A 14550-nucleotide genomic window follows, 5' to 3' on the forward strand; every position below is an offset into this window, starting at 1 on the left:
GTCCACCTGGGCAAAGGCCGGCTGTGGTTACTCACAGCCAGGCTGGGCAGGGGTCAGCGCAGGGACCAGTGTTGGGTCCACCCAGGGCAATAGGATGGGCATTCAGGAGAGAGACCCAGATCCTGGGACTGACTGTCACAAGGCTCTGGGCAGCTGGTAGAGGGGCTGCTGCTGCTGCTGCTAAGTCACTTCAGTCGTGTCCGACTCTGTGCGACCCCATAGACGGCAGCCCACCAGGCTCCCCCATCCCTGGGATCCTCCAGGCAAGAACACTGGAGTGGGTTGCCATTTCCTTCTCCAATGCATGGAAGCAAAAAGTGAAAGTGAAGTCGCTCAGTCGTGTCTGACTTAGCGACTCCATAGACTGCAGCCTGCCAGGCTCCTCCGTCCATGGGATTTTCCAGGCAAGAGTACTGGAGTGGGGTGCCATTGCCTTCTCCGGTAGAGGGGCAAAGGACACAAATTTGTCACAAAGTATTCTGAAATAGAGACTGCTATCCTGAAAAAGTTCAAAAGGTGATTTGGACATATAAGTGACTTGTCCCCCTGATGGTGACTGAGTAGCTAGAAGTCAGAGCTAGACTTGTCATGAGTAAGGGACTTGGGAGAAGAGAGGTGTGGGTCCTGAACTCTTAAAATGGAGTGCAGGGTTGCTGGGCACATTTGTGTAGGTTGTGCACTGCACAACTTTAGTCTTGCACAGAGGCTGCGGTATCTACTCTGAACGGGCCAAAGCAGGTGTCATGGCCCCATTGAGTGCAAGGTAGTATGGAAGATTTTCCAAGAAGAATGTCCAGGACCTCAGCCTGGGTTTAGAAGCTGAGGCAGGACTGGGCTTGCTGTGAGGGTGCTAAGTAATTTCAGAGACAAGCTGGCATGCTGGGAAGTAGTTAGACCCAGAGGGTGGCAATGCAAGATGGCAGCACTTGTGGACTCCAAGTGAAATGAAGAAGGGTTAGTTTTTGCAGAGAAAAAAACCAAAAGAACCCCACAGCTCTTTGCCCCTGTGTGCTGACCTCTGGTGCTCGCCCGCAGGGCCCCAGTTCTGGCAGACTCTCCAGACCCAAGGGCAGTTCCAGCTCCGGCTCCCAACGGGCAAGGCGTGCAGTGCTGACTACTCTGGCTTGCTGCTGGCGTTCCAGGTCTTCTTGCTGGACGAGCTCACGGCCCGCGGCTTCTGTCAGATCCAGGTATGTGCCCACAAGCAGGGCTCGGCCTGAGCTCAGCGTCACTGGGCAGAGACCCTCAGGGCTCAGATGAACCTACAGTTCAACCCTCTTTCATTTTGCCAACTGAGATCCAGGCTGAGAAGGCAGCTCAGACAAGGCCAATGACACAGAGGTAGAGGTGGGACTGGCCATCTCCCTGGCTGTTCTACCTGCGCACAGATACCACTCCAAATGTGTGCCGAGCACTTAGATTGTGCCAGGCAGTGTGCACCCCTTGGCACAGCTTAGCTAATGCAGTCCTCACAGGGACCCTATTATTATAACCGTTTTGTGATGAGTTAAAATAGTTGGGCAGTCACACAGCTGAGAAGTGGTAGAGCCACAGAATCCCCTGCTTTTACACAGCACCTTCATTCACCTTCTCATTCACCTCCGACGCCCCAGCTTCTGATAAACTAACACCCCCAGGACTCCACACAGAAGCTCCTGGGCCGTTGCCTTTGAAAGAGCACAGTGCAGAGTGCACGGTGAGGCTCGTGTGGACCCCCAGCCCTGCCCTCGAGGTAACCAGGCCCTGCCACCATCCATCCTCCCAGCCTGCCCTGCGGATGGTCAGCGGGCACTGTGGGGCGTCCTTAGGTGGGGCAAGAAGCCAGGCTGCGTGGTCACACTGGAGGAGCCGGTGGGGGCTTCCCGGGAGGGAGGCTCGTGTCCTGCTGGGTGTGAGTCTTGCAAGGACTTGAGCAGTCAGCAGAAGTTGTTTCCCCAGTGAATTACGGCCCCATGAATTTGGAGTGTCTGAGCTTTCTTTGTCTGTGTGTGTGTGTGTGCCATTTTTATTATTTTTTGAGAATCTTTACCTTTTTTTCTAAGCATATTTTTTGTTGTCTATCTTCTTTTCACATGTACATGTATCTCTTCTTTTTCAATCCTTTCCCCATGTACGCTTGCTCTTGATACAACCTAACACCTCTGTCTACAAGCTGTGTAGCCAAGGCAGGCGATTCAACCGCTCTGAACCCAGAACCTCAGTTTCCAGCTCTCTCAAGGCTGTGCCCTCCCAAATGGCTCGCAGGAGGCGGTGGGGGTGCAGAGCAGCCTTTCGAAGGGCAGGGGAGGGCCCGGGAGTTCCGATCACCCTGGGGTCAGCTCCCACGTCAAGGGGCAGTCCTGTTCTCTCTGGGACCTCCTCCAACAGTAAGATAAGCCAGTTTCGGTGCCCGGCGTAGCTCGGCAAAGCTGGCTCCCGGCTTCATGCTCCTGAAATCCCGCCTGCATCTCCGCGCAGGTGAAGATGGCGGGATCCCCTGTCTCCATCCCCGTCTGTGACGACTCCTCGGTGAAGGTGGAGTGTCTGAGCAGGGAGCGGTTAGGAGTCAACATCACGTGGAAACTGCGGCTTGCGGACGTGCCCCCCGCCTCCCTCCCGGACCTGCGGGACGTTGGTATGTTTCCTCACACCGCTGCCCTGAAGCCACGCAGACTCCTTGGGTCTCAGTGTCCCCGTCCGTCGGATGGAGCCAGTGCGGCCCCAGCGCCTGCCTGTGGGGCCAGAGAGCCCACCATGTGCCTGGCCCATGGGTGGAGCTGGTTACTGAGCAGTTTATGAAAAGCAATAGAGTTCTGGCCCATAGCTGACTAGCGCTAAATATAATAATACTCTCTGACTGCTCTTGAGAATGTTTTCTAATTCTTCTCTTGGTTTTCTGGGCACAGAGAAGGAAGACACGTGTGAGGAAGGGGAGAATGAGGTAGGGTGAGGGAGTCCCTGTTAGTTTATAATTTTTGCCCTTTCTACTTCCAATCAGAGGACTTCTCAGACCACTGACACTGTTTACACCCATCAGTACACGGTTTGGAACTGTGCAATGATGGTATGGATGAATTGAGAATAGAAAGATTTAAGAGGGAGTAGAGTGGACTTTAAGACCGTTACCCTGAGCCAGGGTAGGACACAACCCATGGGCTTCTGACGATATGGTGAGAACTTCTCCTATTTCTCCTGCACTATCTCAAACGCCCAGGGTCAGGTCTGGCTGGACCTTGACTGCTGCTCTATGAGGGAGAACTCACAGAAAATGCCAGAGTGTAACCCAGGAGGCAGGCTTCATCTCAGACATTCTGCAGTGCTTGTGACAGTAATTATTAAGGCCACCGCCCCCCCCCCATAGCATTATGAATTGTGTTGTTATTTAGTCTGTAAGTCATGTCAGACTCATTTGTGACCCCATGGACTGTAGCCCGCCAGACTCCTCTGTCCATGGGATTCTCCAGGCAAGAACACTGGAGTGGGTTGCCGTGTCCTTCTCCAGGGAATCTTCCTGACCCAGGGATTGAACCTACATCTCTTATGTCTCTGCACTGGCAGGCGGATTGTTTACCGCTGAGCTGCCAGAGAAGCCCCAGCATTATGAATTAAGGGCCCCTGTTTGTTGTTCTCTGGCAACAGACTACACAGTTTGGGTGTGTTTGAAGCTGCAGATGGAGGCAATGGTTATTCCTGGCGTCCACGGCCTGGGGCTGCGCTCACAGCAGCCATTGTGGTGGGAACATTCATTGCAGGCTGGGGTGTCCCAGCTCCAGGTGTGGGTCCCGCCCATCTACTTCCTTCCTAGGAAACCCTCGTGGTTCCGCAGCTGGAGGGTTGTCAACTTTAAGCTGAACGTTGAGGTGGAGGCTCCACCCTCCCTCCAAGCGGCCCCATCACACCCTTTCTTGTAATCCTCACCAACCCCAAAAGGGGCCTTCCCAGCCCATTTTTCAGATGGGGAAACTGAGGCTCAGAGACGGTTGCTTGGCAAAGGCTGAGACAGTCATGCATCTGGACAGTGTACCTTAGATGAGTGACGTGGGTCACTATATTCTCAACCAGTGAGGGTCACAGTGCATGTGTGTGTGCTAAGTGGCTTCAGTTGTGTCTGATTATTTGCGACCCCATGGACTGTAGCCCACCAGGCTCCTCTGTGCATGGGATTCTCTGGAAAAGGATACCGGAGTGTTACTACCCGTTGCTACCGGTTGCTACTCTGTCCTCCAGGGGATCTTCCCAACCCAGGGACTGAACCCTTAAGTCTTAAGGTCTCCTGCCCTGGCAGTCAGGTTCTGTACCATCAGCACCGCCTGAGAAGCACTGAGGGTCGCATTGCTGCCACAGAAATAACGGGAGCTGGAGACCTGGATTGGAGTCCTGGATGTGCTTCTGATTTTGTGACTTTCGGTCAATCAACCCCCTTCTCTGAACCTTAGTTTCTCCCTCTGTAAATTGAGACACTGGGTAAGGCTTATGTCTCCTTTCAACGTGGACATTCTGGGCAGCTCTGCACCTGGATCCTCCCCGACCCCAGCGGGAACAGTGATGTGACACTCCTGATTCCTCTTGTCTTGCAGAGGAGGCCTTGGCAGGCAAGTATCTTGCTGGGCGATTTGCAGATCTGATCCAGAGTGGAACATTCCAGCTTCATCTGGATTCTAAGACTTTTTCAGCAGATACCTCCATCCGCTTCCTCCAAGGGGACCGCTTTGGCACCTCTCCCAGGACACAGTTTGGGTGCCTGGAAGGATTCGGCCGAGTCGTGACCACCAGCAATGCCAGTCAGGATGCACTGGGGTGTGGTAGGTGTCTCCTGTCTCGCTGGACCGCTGTTACTGGGCCATGCCACTGGGGGGATGGCCACAGAGCCCTGAGGGAAGTTATGCTGACATGCAGAGTGGGGAACCCTTCATTTATTTATTCAGTGGAAGCATTTCAGATGTCCAGCTGTATGCATGGGCATATAGCTATCGCCCACCGGATAGTAGCTAAAACTGGGAGCAGCATGGAGAAGGAAGCAGTCCCGTGTTTGGGGTTATCCATCCTCTCTGCTCTTGCCGAGCACAAACCTGCAGCCTGGGTTGCACTGTGTTTGTGGAGAAGGCCGACGTCCACCCTGTGTGTGCTCTGTGACTTATCCCAGTCTGGTTGCAGCAGCACCTTTCTCACCACCATCCCCGGATGGCCAGCGATCAGCCCAGGGCACGGCAGCTTGGGGGTGGTGAGTCCTGGTGGAGGTCATGGGGCTGTTCTTGGCTTGACGCACGAGCAGCCTTGGAAGCACCCTCACTAGCCCGTGCCTGCTGGCTCCCGGAATGGAAGCTTTGTGCGTTTCCTGTCGCTGCTATAACACATGGCCGCAAGCATCGTGGTTTAACACAACACCCACTTATTATGCTGCCGTTCTGTAGGTTTGAATTCTCACACGGGCCCAAATCCAGGTGTCGTCCGGCTGCATTCCTACCGGAGGCCCTGGGAGGGAATCAGTTTCCTGATTGTTTTCCAGCTTCTAGAAGGTGCCCACATTTCTCGGCCCTTGGCTTCCTTCCTTCTTCTCCAAAGCTGGAAGTGCTGCACTTCTCAGGCCGTTCCTCTGCCATGACAGCTCCCTTGGAAACTTATCCATTCATTTATCTTTGGTTGTGCTGGGTCTTCGTTGCTGCACGTGGGTTTTCTCTGGTTGCTCGGGTGAAGGCCACTCTTCCTTGTGGTGTCCGGGCTTCTCACTACGGCGGCTTCTCTTGTTGTGGAACACGGACTCTAGGACAGACAGGCTTCAGCAGTTGTGGCTCATGGGCTTAGTTGCTCCTTGGCATGTGGAATGTTCCTGGACCAAGGATCGAACCCATGTCCCCTGTGTTGGCAGGTGAATTCTTATCCACTGTACCACCATGGAAGTCCTTTCTTTCATTTCTTTTTGTTTATATTTATTTTTAATTTTATTTTATTGGAGTGTAATTGTTTTGCAGTGTTGTGCTAGTTCTGCTGCACAGCAAAGTGAATCAGCTGTCTGTGTGACTACACACAGCTGGATAATGCAGCAAACTCTCCCTCTTTTAAGGCCAGTTGACTAGAGACCTTATTTCCATCTGCAGCCTTAGACTCCCTTTGCCGCATGACCTCACGTGTTTACAGTTTCCAGGGACTAGGACGTGGACCTCTTTGGGGGCATTGTTCCATCTGCTACCGAAGCTTCCAGGGTCTCACAGTTGGAAGCCTGCCTCCCACATGACATGAGACACAGAGGCTTTTTATTGAGCTGAAGAGAGAGAAGATGTTTCTCAGTTATTTATTTTTCCACTATTTATATTGGTTGCCACACAAAAGCTACAAGGCCTCTCCTTTCTTGAAATCCATGCCAAGTTCTAAGCTCCACACTAGATATCACATGCTGCTAACTCAACACAGAGACCAGAGACAACAGTTCTTGCTAATATTTACAGAGAACCTTGAGTTGATGAGACATTGTCACAAATACTTAGCCATCACAATCTCCCCCGGTGGCAGGTCATCTCCTCACTTGACAGGTGAAGGGGTGGAGGCCCAGATGAGGTGAGGTCATGGGTCTGCAGGGCTGACTCAAAGGAGAGGTTTGGTTCTCTGTGGATGAGTCACCCTAGGTCCTCCGGGACCAGCCTTCATGATCCTCCCACCTCGCAGAGCTGCCCAAACAAAGAGGACAAGAAGCAGAAGCAGGTGTGGATGGTGGCACCCCCCCAGGGTGGGTGAAGCAGAGTCACTGCAGTGGGGGTCTCTGCAGCACCTGGCAGTGGGTTCTCAGGCTCGCTGTGAAGGGCCCTGGGCTCCACTGCCAAAGACTTGGAGTGTGTGTGAGTGTGTGTGTGTGTGAGAGAGTGTGTGAGAGAGTGTGTGTGTACATCTGTGTATTGTGAGTGTGTGTGTGAGAGTGTGTGAGTGTGTCCATGAGAGTGTGTGTGTACATCTGTGTGTTGTGAGTGTGTGTGTGAGAGTGTGTGAGTGTGTCTGTGAGAGTGTGTGTGTACATCTGTGTATTGTGTGTGTGTGAGTGTGTGAGTATGTGTGAGACAGTGTGTGTGAGAGTGTGTGAGTGTGTCCATGAGAGTGTGTGTGTACATCTGTGTGTTGTGAGTGTGTGTGTGAGAGTGTGTGAGTATGTGTGAGAGAGTCTGTGTGAGAGTGTGTGTGTCCGCGAGAGTGTGTGTGTACATCTGTGTATTGTGAGTGTGTGTGTGAGTGTGTGAGTGTGTCCGTGAGAGTGTGTGTGTACATCTGTGTATTGTGAGTGTGTGTGTCCGTGTGTGTGTACATCTGTGTGTTGTGAGTGTGTGTGTGAGAGTGTGTGAGTGTGTGTGAGAGAGTGTGTGTGAGTGTGTGAGTGTGTCCGTGAGAGTGTGTGTGTACATATGTGTATTGTGTGTGTGTGTGTGAGAGTGTGTGAGTGTGTGTGTGAGAGAGTGTGTGAGTGTCTGTATGTCTGGGTGTGTATGAGTGTATGTCTGAGTGTGTGTATGTCTGAGTGTGTGTGTGTCTGTGAGTGTGTGAGTGTGTGTGTGAGAGTGTGTGTGTGTACATTTACATGTGTGTATGAGTGTGTGAGTGTGTGCATATGTGTGACAGAGTGTGTGAGTGTGTGTATTGTCTGGGTGTGTGTGTGTATGAGTGTGGTGTGTGTGTGTGTATGTGTGGGTGTGTGTGAATGTGTGTATGTGTGATTGCGGGTGTGTGTATGTGTGAGAAAGAGTGTGTATGTCGGTGTGTATGTGAGAGTGAGTGTGAGTGTGTGTGTATGTTGGGAGGAGGGTGTTTTTTAGAGCCACCCCAGGTGGTGTTGATGAGGGAGTCTGAGCCCACTCTGAGGCTCAGTGGCCCCGGGTGTCCCCTCTGGAACACGGAGCCAAGAGGCGGGGCGGCCGGAGATGGTGAGAGGGGCCAGCCAAGTGCCAGCTCCCCATTTCCTTCATGTAAAATAAAGGGGGTGGCCTGGAATCTGGGCCTAGGTTTTCTCTAGGGACCTTGATTGATGGTTAGATGAGCATTTCTTGTCTCCCAGGACAGACAGTCAAGTAGGAGATGGGAAGAAAAGATGAACCAGGAGCGCAGGTGGACTTTCCTGTTGGGTGTTGAGCAGTGAGGGACCGGGAATCAGAACCTGGCCTGGGGTGACCGGGCTCCAGAGAGTGGGAGCCCCAGGGTGGGCCTGGGGAAGGGGCCGAGTGAAAGGTCTGGCTGGGGCTGCAATTACTCCAGGAGGTGGCCACCTTTTTTTGTAAAGAGTCAAAGCAAGTCTTTTAGGCTTTGCAAACCATTCTCTTTTGGTCTCGAGGACTCAAGTCATCCATAGTGGGGAGAAAAAGGCTGTGTTCTAGTAAAATTTCATTTGCCAGACAGAAGGTGAGCAGTATTTGCCCCGAAGGCTGCAGTCTGCCCATCTTAGCTCTATATAAACCTGCATTCTGTTTGTCAACTGGGGCAGCTTTTTACTGATTCACAAAGAATTATTGAGCACACCATTCATCCCTACCCCTTACTCCAAATGCTCAGAAAGGTCCAGAATGGAATTCACAAAAGCAGTACCAAAAGCCCCAGGTTTTTTCCAGTATCTGTGATAGCATCCATCCTCTAATGAGTTTCTGCATTGCTCTGGTCCAGAGAGTTCAGTATCTTTAATGCCGTGGGATGGACAAAGCAGTGGGGGGAATACAATTGACAGTGTCAGGAAGTTGGAAGTCTTTTAAGTCAGATGGATCTGGGTTCAAGCCACGGTTCCACCACTTCCGCAGTGTGGGTTCTTGGGACACTGCCCATCTTCACTAGGCATCATCTGGAAACCAGGGACAGTGATATCTATTTCATGGAGGGTTGCAATTTGCATAGCAGAATATAATCGATACAAAGCATGCCGATTCACACATAGTGAAACTTCAACAGGTGGTTTTGTTGTCAATTGGCTATGTGAGATTTCAACTCAGCTGTGCTGGTTCCATAATTTTTGTTCTGTCCTCCGATTCACAAGTCTCCCTTCTCAACAAGGGCTCTTGGTGAAATCACGCCCTCTGATCCCTCAATCTATTCTAATTGACTCTTTTCCCTTCTGAAGCACATCTGGAACACAGCTGCGAGGCTACAAGCAGAGCATTGTCTTATGGAGATAAAGCAAGGTTTCTGTGTGCTGTCTTGGGGGGCTAATCTGGATGGTCCCCTGGGAGGGGAGTGACTCAGGGGGACCAATGGGAATGTCTGCCTCCCCTTAGTCCGGTAGGCAGGGCTGTCTTGACCTATGCAGTACCTGTTGCGGGAGCGGGAGGCTTGTTTGCAACTCCCATGGGGTCAGTTACATTCAACCTCTTGCCTCAAAGCCAGCCAAATGGCTTTCCCTCAGAATTACCTGCAGGCAGTCTTCATGCCAAATTGGCCCATTAAAGGAGAGTCCCAGGGAAACTGTCTGGATTTTCTATTTCCATTCTGGACAACATTTGCTCACTCATGCACTGCAAGTTCTTATTATAGAGCTTGTTCTCCATGGATTTTTTTTCTAAAGTAACAAGTTGTGTCTTGTTTCCTTCCCCCATTCCTCCTTTCCTTTCTTCCTTCCTCTTTCTTCCTCTCTCCTTCTTCCTTCCTTCTATCTCTCTATCCATCCGTCCATCCTTCCATCCATCCATCTTTCCATCCTTTCAACCATCCCATCCAAACTTTCAAAATGCAATTATGTGTCAAACACATAATGTGAAATACTCAGTGAAGCAAAAGTCATGGCCCCACTTTCAAAGAGCTCATAGTCTAGCTGAGGTGAGGTTAAGTGAAAAGACAGCTAAAATATCATGTGAAAAGCCTTTTGCATCACAGTCAGGGCAGTCAGAGAAGGCTTGCCGGGCTAGCGAAGGCTGGTGTGAAGTCATACAGGTGAGTAGAAATTGCTGCTTGGATAAGAGCAGACAAGCAGTGGTGTGTGTGTATGTGTGTGTGCGCCCCTGTGTTGAGCCTGCTAAAGTGATGGACATTCCAGAAATGGAGATTAGTGGAAAAGCAGGCAGTTAGGAAGTGCTGTGGCTTTTATGGGGCCCGTGCACATGGTTCGTGCAGTTGGAGAATGGGGGGTGTGGGGAACGTGGCAAAAGATTGAGCCGGAGTGGTCGGCAGGGACCAGCGTAGAGGGGCCTGGGGGCACAGCAAGGGGCCTGGTCTGGTGGGGTCCCCCAATGGGGAACTTTTAAGTTGGAGAGTGACAGGGCCAGGCCAGGGGTGGGCTTGAGCAAAGCAGGCTAAGGAGGGAAGGACGCTCCCTGTCCTCAGGTAGTTTTCTTCAGCACAAATGTGGCTGCCTTATTTGGGGACCCTGGGATCCGGTTGGCAGGAGGGATGGCATAACCCCAAAGCTTAGTGAAACTCAAAAACTCAGATAGGCCAAATGGCCTCATTTTATGGAGGAGGGAACTGAGGCTGCAGGGGTTTTCCAGCAAGTTCCATGGGGGGATTTAAGTGAAGGATAAACACCCAATTGTTTCTGTGAAGAGGACCCACTTGCTGGAGGAGGAGGCTCACTGTGATGTATACAAGGGTTCGTTTGGGTGGAAAAGACACTTGACGTCAGAGATGGAGAGAAACACAACACGGTTTCCTTGTGCGTGGTCGAGAGGCCTTAAGTTTGTGGCAGCAAAGATCTCAGCTTTCATTTTCCTGCCCCTTTGCTTGCACCTGGGGTTTGGAGGCAGCAATTCAGGCTGGCTGCACAGGTTTTGTTTTCCTTCAGCAATGAACTTGGAGACTGCTTTAAAAAAAAAAAAAAAACAAAAAAAACGCCCCAGCAGGGAGGTAAAAATACTAGAGATGATCAACAATGTGACTCATAGAAGTAACGAAACTCCCCTCTGAGCGAGGGTGTGCATGGAGCCGGGCAGGCCGGAAAACACAGCGCTCTGTTTCCAAGATGGGCCTGGGTTTCTGATTTACTCAGAAACACTACACGCATATGAACACACGGGAGAGTAGCTGTCAGATCCACGCGGGCTCTGTTCTAGCAGGTCCCACACGTATGGGCTTCATTTCTTCGTCAAAAGAAGGTGGCTGAATTGGTGGGTGGAGAAGAGGCTTTGGTTTGGCGAGAATGGGACTCAGATCCCCCCCGTATCACCTCGCTGCCTGGTTGAACTTGACCCTGAACATCAGTTTTCTCCAGACCAGAACGGTGCTAATGCCTTTTCCATAAGGTGGTGACAGTGAAGCGTCTGGCAGTGAGCTTGGCATAGTCTATAATTTTACTTCCCCACTGTCCTTTACAGTGGGCAAAGGGGCATCATGCATGGATGTCCTGAGACTCAGCTTTCTCATCTGTGGAATGGGCGTAACATGCGAACTCCTGTACGTGGGGAGGTGATGTACATGCAGTGCGTACACAGAGGCGCATGAGGCACTGGGACAGTGCTCCCAAGAGCAGGCATGCTTCTGACTCCCACCCTCCCTGAGTAACAGCTCACTTCTTCCAGAAGTTACTTGACAAACTCAGGAACACCACCCTGGACCAAGAAAAAAGGCAAGTGGGAACCTCTTTCTCCCATCTCTTGTCTGAGCTTTCCAAAACAGTGTGGCCAAGTTCATACCCTCGCCGGAGAGCAGAGCTCTTGGACGCCAACTTAGAACCTTTATGAGACGGGCATCTGTCCAGATTGGGTTTCTGTTTCCCAGCTCGTGTCCTGTTGGAGGAAGCACAGTAGGAAGGGCTGCGAGTGTTAGAGCCAGAGGGACAGAAGGCCCTGAGAGTCTACAGACAGACAGGGGCGCACAGGCAGGAAGCGAAGGAGTGGAGGGAGGCATCCAGGGTGCCGACAGGAGCCGGTCCCCACTCCCAGGGTCACACCTGGGGTCTCTGAGAAATCAGAGCCTCAACACCCTGACCGTTAGTGCCTCTGTCGATCCCGTGCCCCGGGCATCTCACGCCCCAGGTCTGAGCCCCGCCATCACTGAGTGACTCAGAGGAAGAGGCCATGTGAGTGGAGTGAGATGGTGCTGAGCGGTTGAGATCACCCCACGGAGGGAGGGCACCCTGTGTAGAGAGAGCAGGAGTTGAGGTATAAGGAACAACTCCCTCACCTGTAGACTGGGCACCTGTGAGTCTGGATTATGGTACATGCTTTCTGCACATCACTACTGCACTCCAGTGGGATAATATAATGAATCCTTATTTTACAGAGAGGGCTTTCCAGTGGCTTATTGGTAAAGGATCTGCCTGCCAGTGAAGGAGATATGGATTTGATTCTGGGGTCAAGGAGATTCCCCTGGAAAAGGAAATGGCAACCCACTCCAGTATTCTTGCCTGGGAAATCCCATGGACAGAGGAGCCTTGCGGGCTATAGTCCATGGGGTTGCAAACAGTTGGACATGACTTAGTGAATAAGCAACAATAAAATGTCATGGAGGAGAAAATGCAGCCTCAGAGAAGCCCACAGTCATTTAGGCACAGGGAGGAGGGGGGCTTTATTGGGTCTGTCTGATCCCAAAGTTTGCACCCCGCACTGTTCTCCACCACGTTCCCATGGCAACCTAAGGATGGGTGCTCATCTTTAAGGATGTTCTCCAACTTCATCTCATGACACCCTTCTCTTTCTCCACTAAGCTCTAACTCAGTAGCTGGCTCTGTTTGGCTTTTCTCTTTCCATTCCTTGGAGAATCCAAACTCATTCCTGCCTCAGGATTTTCGCACTTGCTGTTTCCTCTGTCTAAAATTCTCTTCTGCATCCTTGCCTGGGGTACTCCTCACCCATCAGGTCTCACAAGTCGTCTCTCAGAGGGGCCTTCCTCACTATCATGCCCTCTGCTCCTGCTTCCCCTCACTCACATCTGACATTCTTGTCAGACACCCTCTCATCCTACCAGCCCATCAGCTCCTGGAGAGCAGGAACCTTGTGGACCTTCTTCACAGCTTATCCTCCACTCTTGCAGCCTCATGCACAGTGCATTCCTAGTGGGCGTTTGCTAAATGAATGAGTTCTTGTCTCATTTTGGAATTTCACAGATCCAATGCATTCTGAGGTTGTCATTGTACAGTAGGTGTCTTGTTTTTTAACCTTGTTACTCTGTTGATCTCTTCTAGTCAAGTGTCCGGAAGGAAGCTATTTTCAGGATGAGCAGTGCATTCCCTGTCCTGCTGGATTCTACCAAGAACAGGCAGGGAGCCTGGCCTGTGTCCCCTGTCCTGAGGGCAGAACTACCGTTTATGCTGGAGCTTTCAGCCAGACTCACTGTAAGTCCTCACGGGTCCTGCCATGAAAGAGAAGCCCTACAGTGCTATGTGAATACATCAAGACAGCTCAGCCTTGATACTCCTGAAATCTGGAGACAGACAGTTCTTCATTTGGGAGGGCTGTCCCTTGCGTGAGAGGATGTTTATTTAGCAGCATCACTGGTCCTTACCTATCAGATGCTGGAAGCACCTCCTTCACGCACACCAAATTGTGACAACCGACCTGTCTCCAAACAATGCCAAGAATCTCTTAAGTGTGGGGCAAAATTGCCCACTCTTGAGCACCACTGTGTCCATAGCATAATCAAAGGGGCACCACCTTTGAATGCCTCTGTTGCATTGAGACCTAGGCCAGACATTTCACTAGTGTTGTCTCAGTCAATCCTCCCAATTATCCTTTCAGATAAACATTATGAGTTCAACTTTTATGTTTAAGAAAGCCAAGACTCATCTGATGAAACTTAGCTAAAGTCGCTCAGCTAGTGTGAAAGTCGCTCAAAAAGTGACATAACTGGCCTTTGATCTTGGTATTGTCTGATTCTGAAACTTCCGATTTTTGTAAGTCAATGTTATCAGATTTAGAAGTGGAAGATGTTTTCCACCTATAGTCACCACCACCGTGTAGCTCATATTCCCTTTCTGGGCCCATGGATCTGTCGGGTCTGTGTGCACGGTGGCCTTCCCGTATGTCATGTGATTTCACTCGGTCTATTTACTTAACAGTCACCTGGGGAGGGTCGGGTTTTCCCTCGCAGGGACCCATAACTTGCCTCGTTGCACATCTTTTCATGGTAGTCTGAAATGGTGTCAACGTGAGGCAACCGTGGCTACTATTATTTGAAATCTGAGTCGTGTTTGGAGTTGTAAAATAATTAATCAAAAGAGATCAAGTCCCCTTCTGTGATAGAGGAGGTCTTCTTTGGTCAGGAGAGCAGTGGAAATAGGGCGGTATATCCAAGGAAGTAGAAGTCAGAGGAATTCCCGAGGCTGGAAGTCAGGCATCCCTTCTAGAGAAGAGATTCTTCCCCGGGAACACAGCGTCCTTGACGTCCACACGTGGCTCTAGTCACTGCAGTTTGGGATGACGTGAGGCGCTGTCACATGGCCCAAGGGATCCTTTCTGGGAAGGGGTTCCCTGCTAGGCGCTCCTCCTTGTTTGTGGAGGGCGTGCTGCATACACACGCGGTGGGCAGCTGAGCAGGAGGCAGGGGCTCGGGACCCCCGCCCCAAACGCATTTGCTCCCCTTTGCTCCCCACTCTCCCTCCTCCTGTTGTGACCTCGGCCGAGTTACCTTCTTTCTCTGAACGTCCACTTCCAGGCATGGCGGATTAAGACCAGATACGTATTTCTT

The 14550-nt window shown here is 51.4% G+C and overlaps 1 protein-coding gene across 1 annotated transcript in view; it reads left to right on the plus strand.

Moving 5' to 3' along the window:
* The window catches only part of TG (thyroglobulin), a 235697-nt gene that overhangs the window by 33028 nt on the left and 188119 nt on the right, over positions 1–14550 (plus strand). The window contains exons 18-21 of the mRNA XM_043483790.1: positions 1036–1190; positions 2458–2614; positions 4557–4781; positions 13049–13198. Of these exons, the coding sequence (XP_043339725.1) occupies positions 1036–1190; positions 2458–2614; positions 4557–4781; positions 13049–13198 (687 nt within the window). The remainder of the gene's footprint in view (positions 1–1035; positions 1191–2457; positions 2615–4556; positions 4782–13048; positions 13199–14550) is intronic.

This window comes from Cervus canadensis, chromosome 12, assembly GCF_019320065.1.
Source record: "Cervus canadensis isolate Bull #8, Minnesota chromosome 12, ASM1932006v1, whole genome shotgun sequence".
Taxonomy (NCBI): domain Eukaryota; kingdom Metazoa; phylum Chordata; class Mammalia; order Artiodactyla; family Cervidae; genus Cervus; species Cervus canadensis.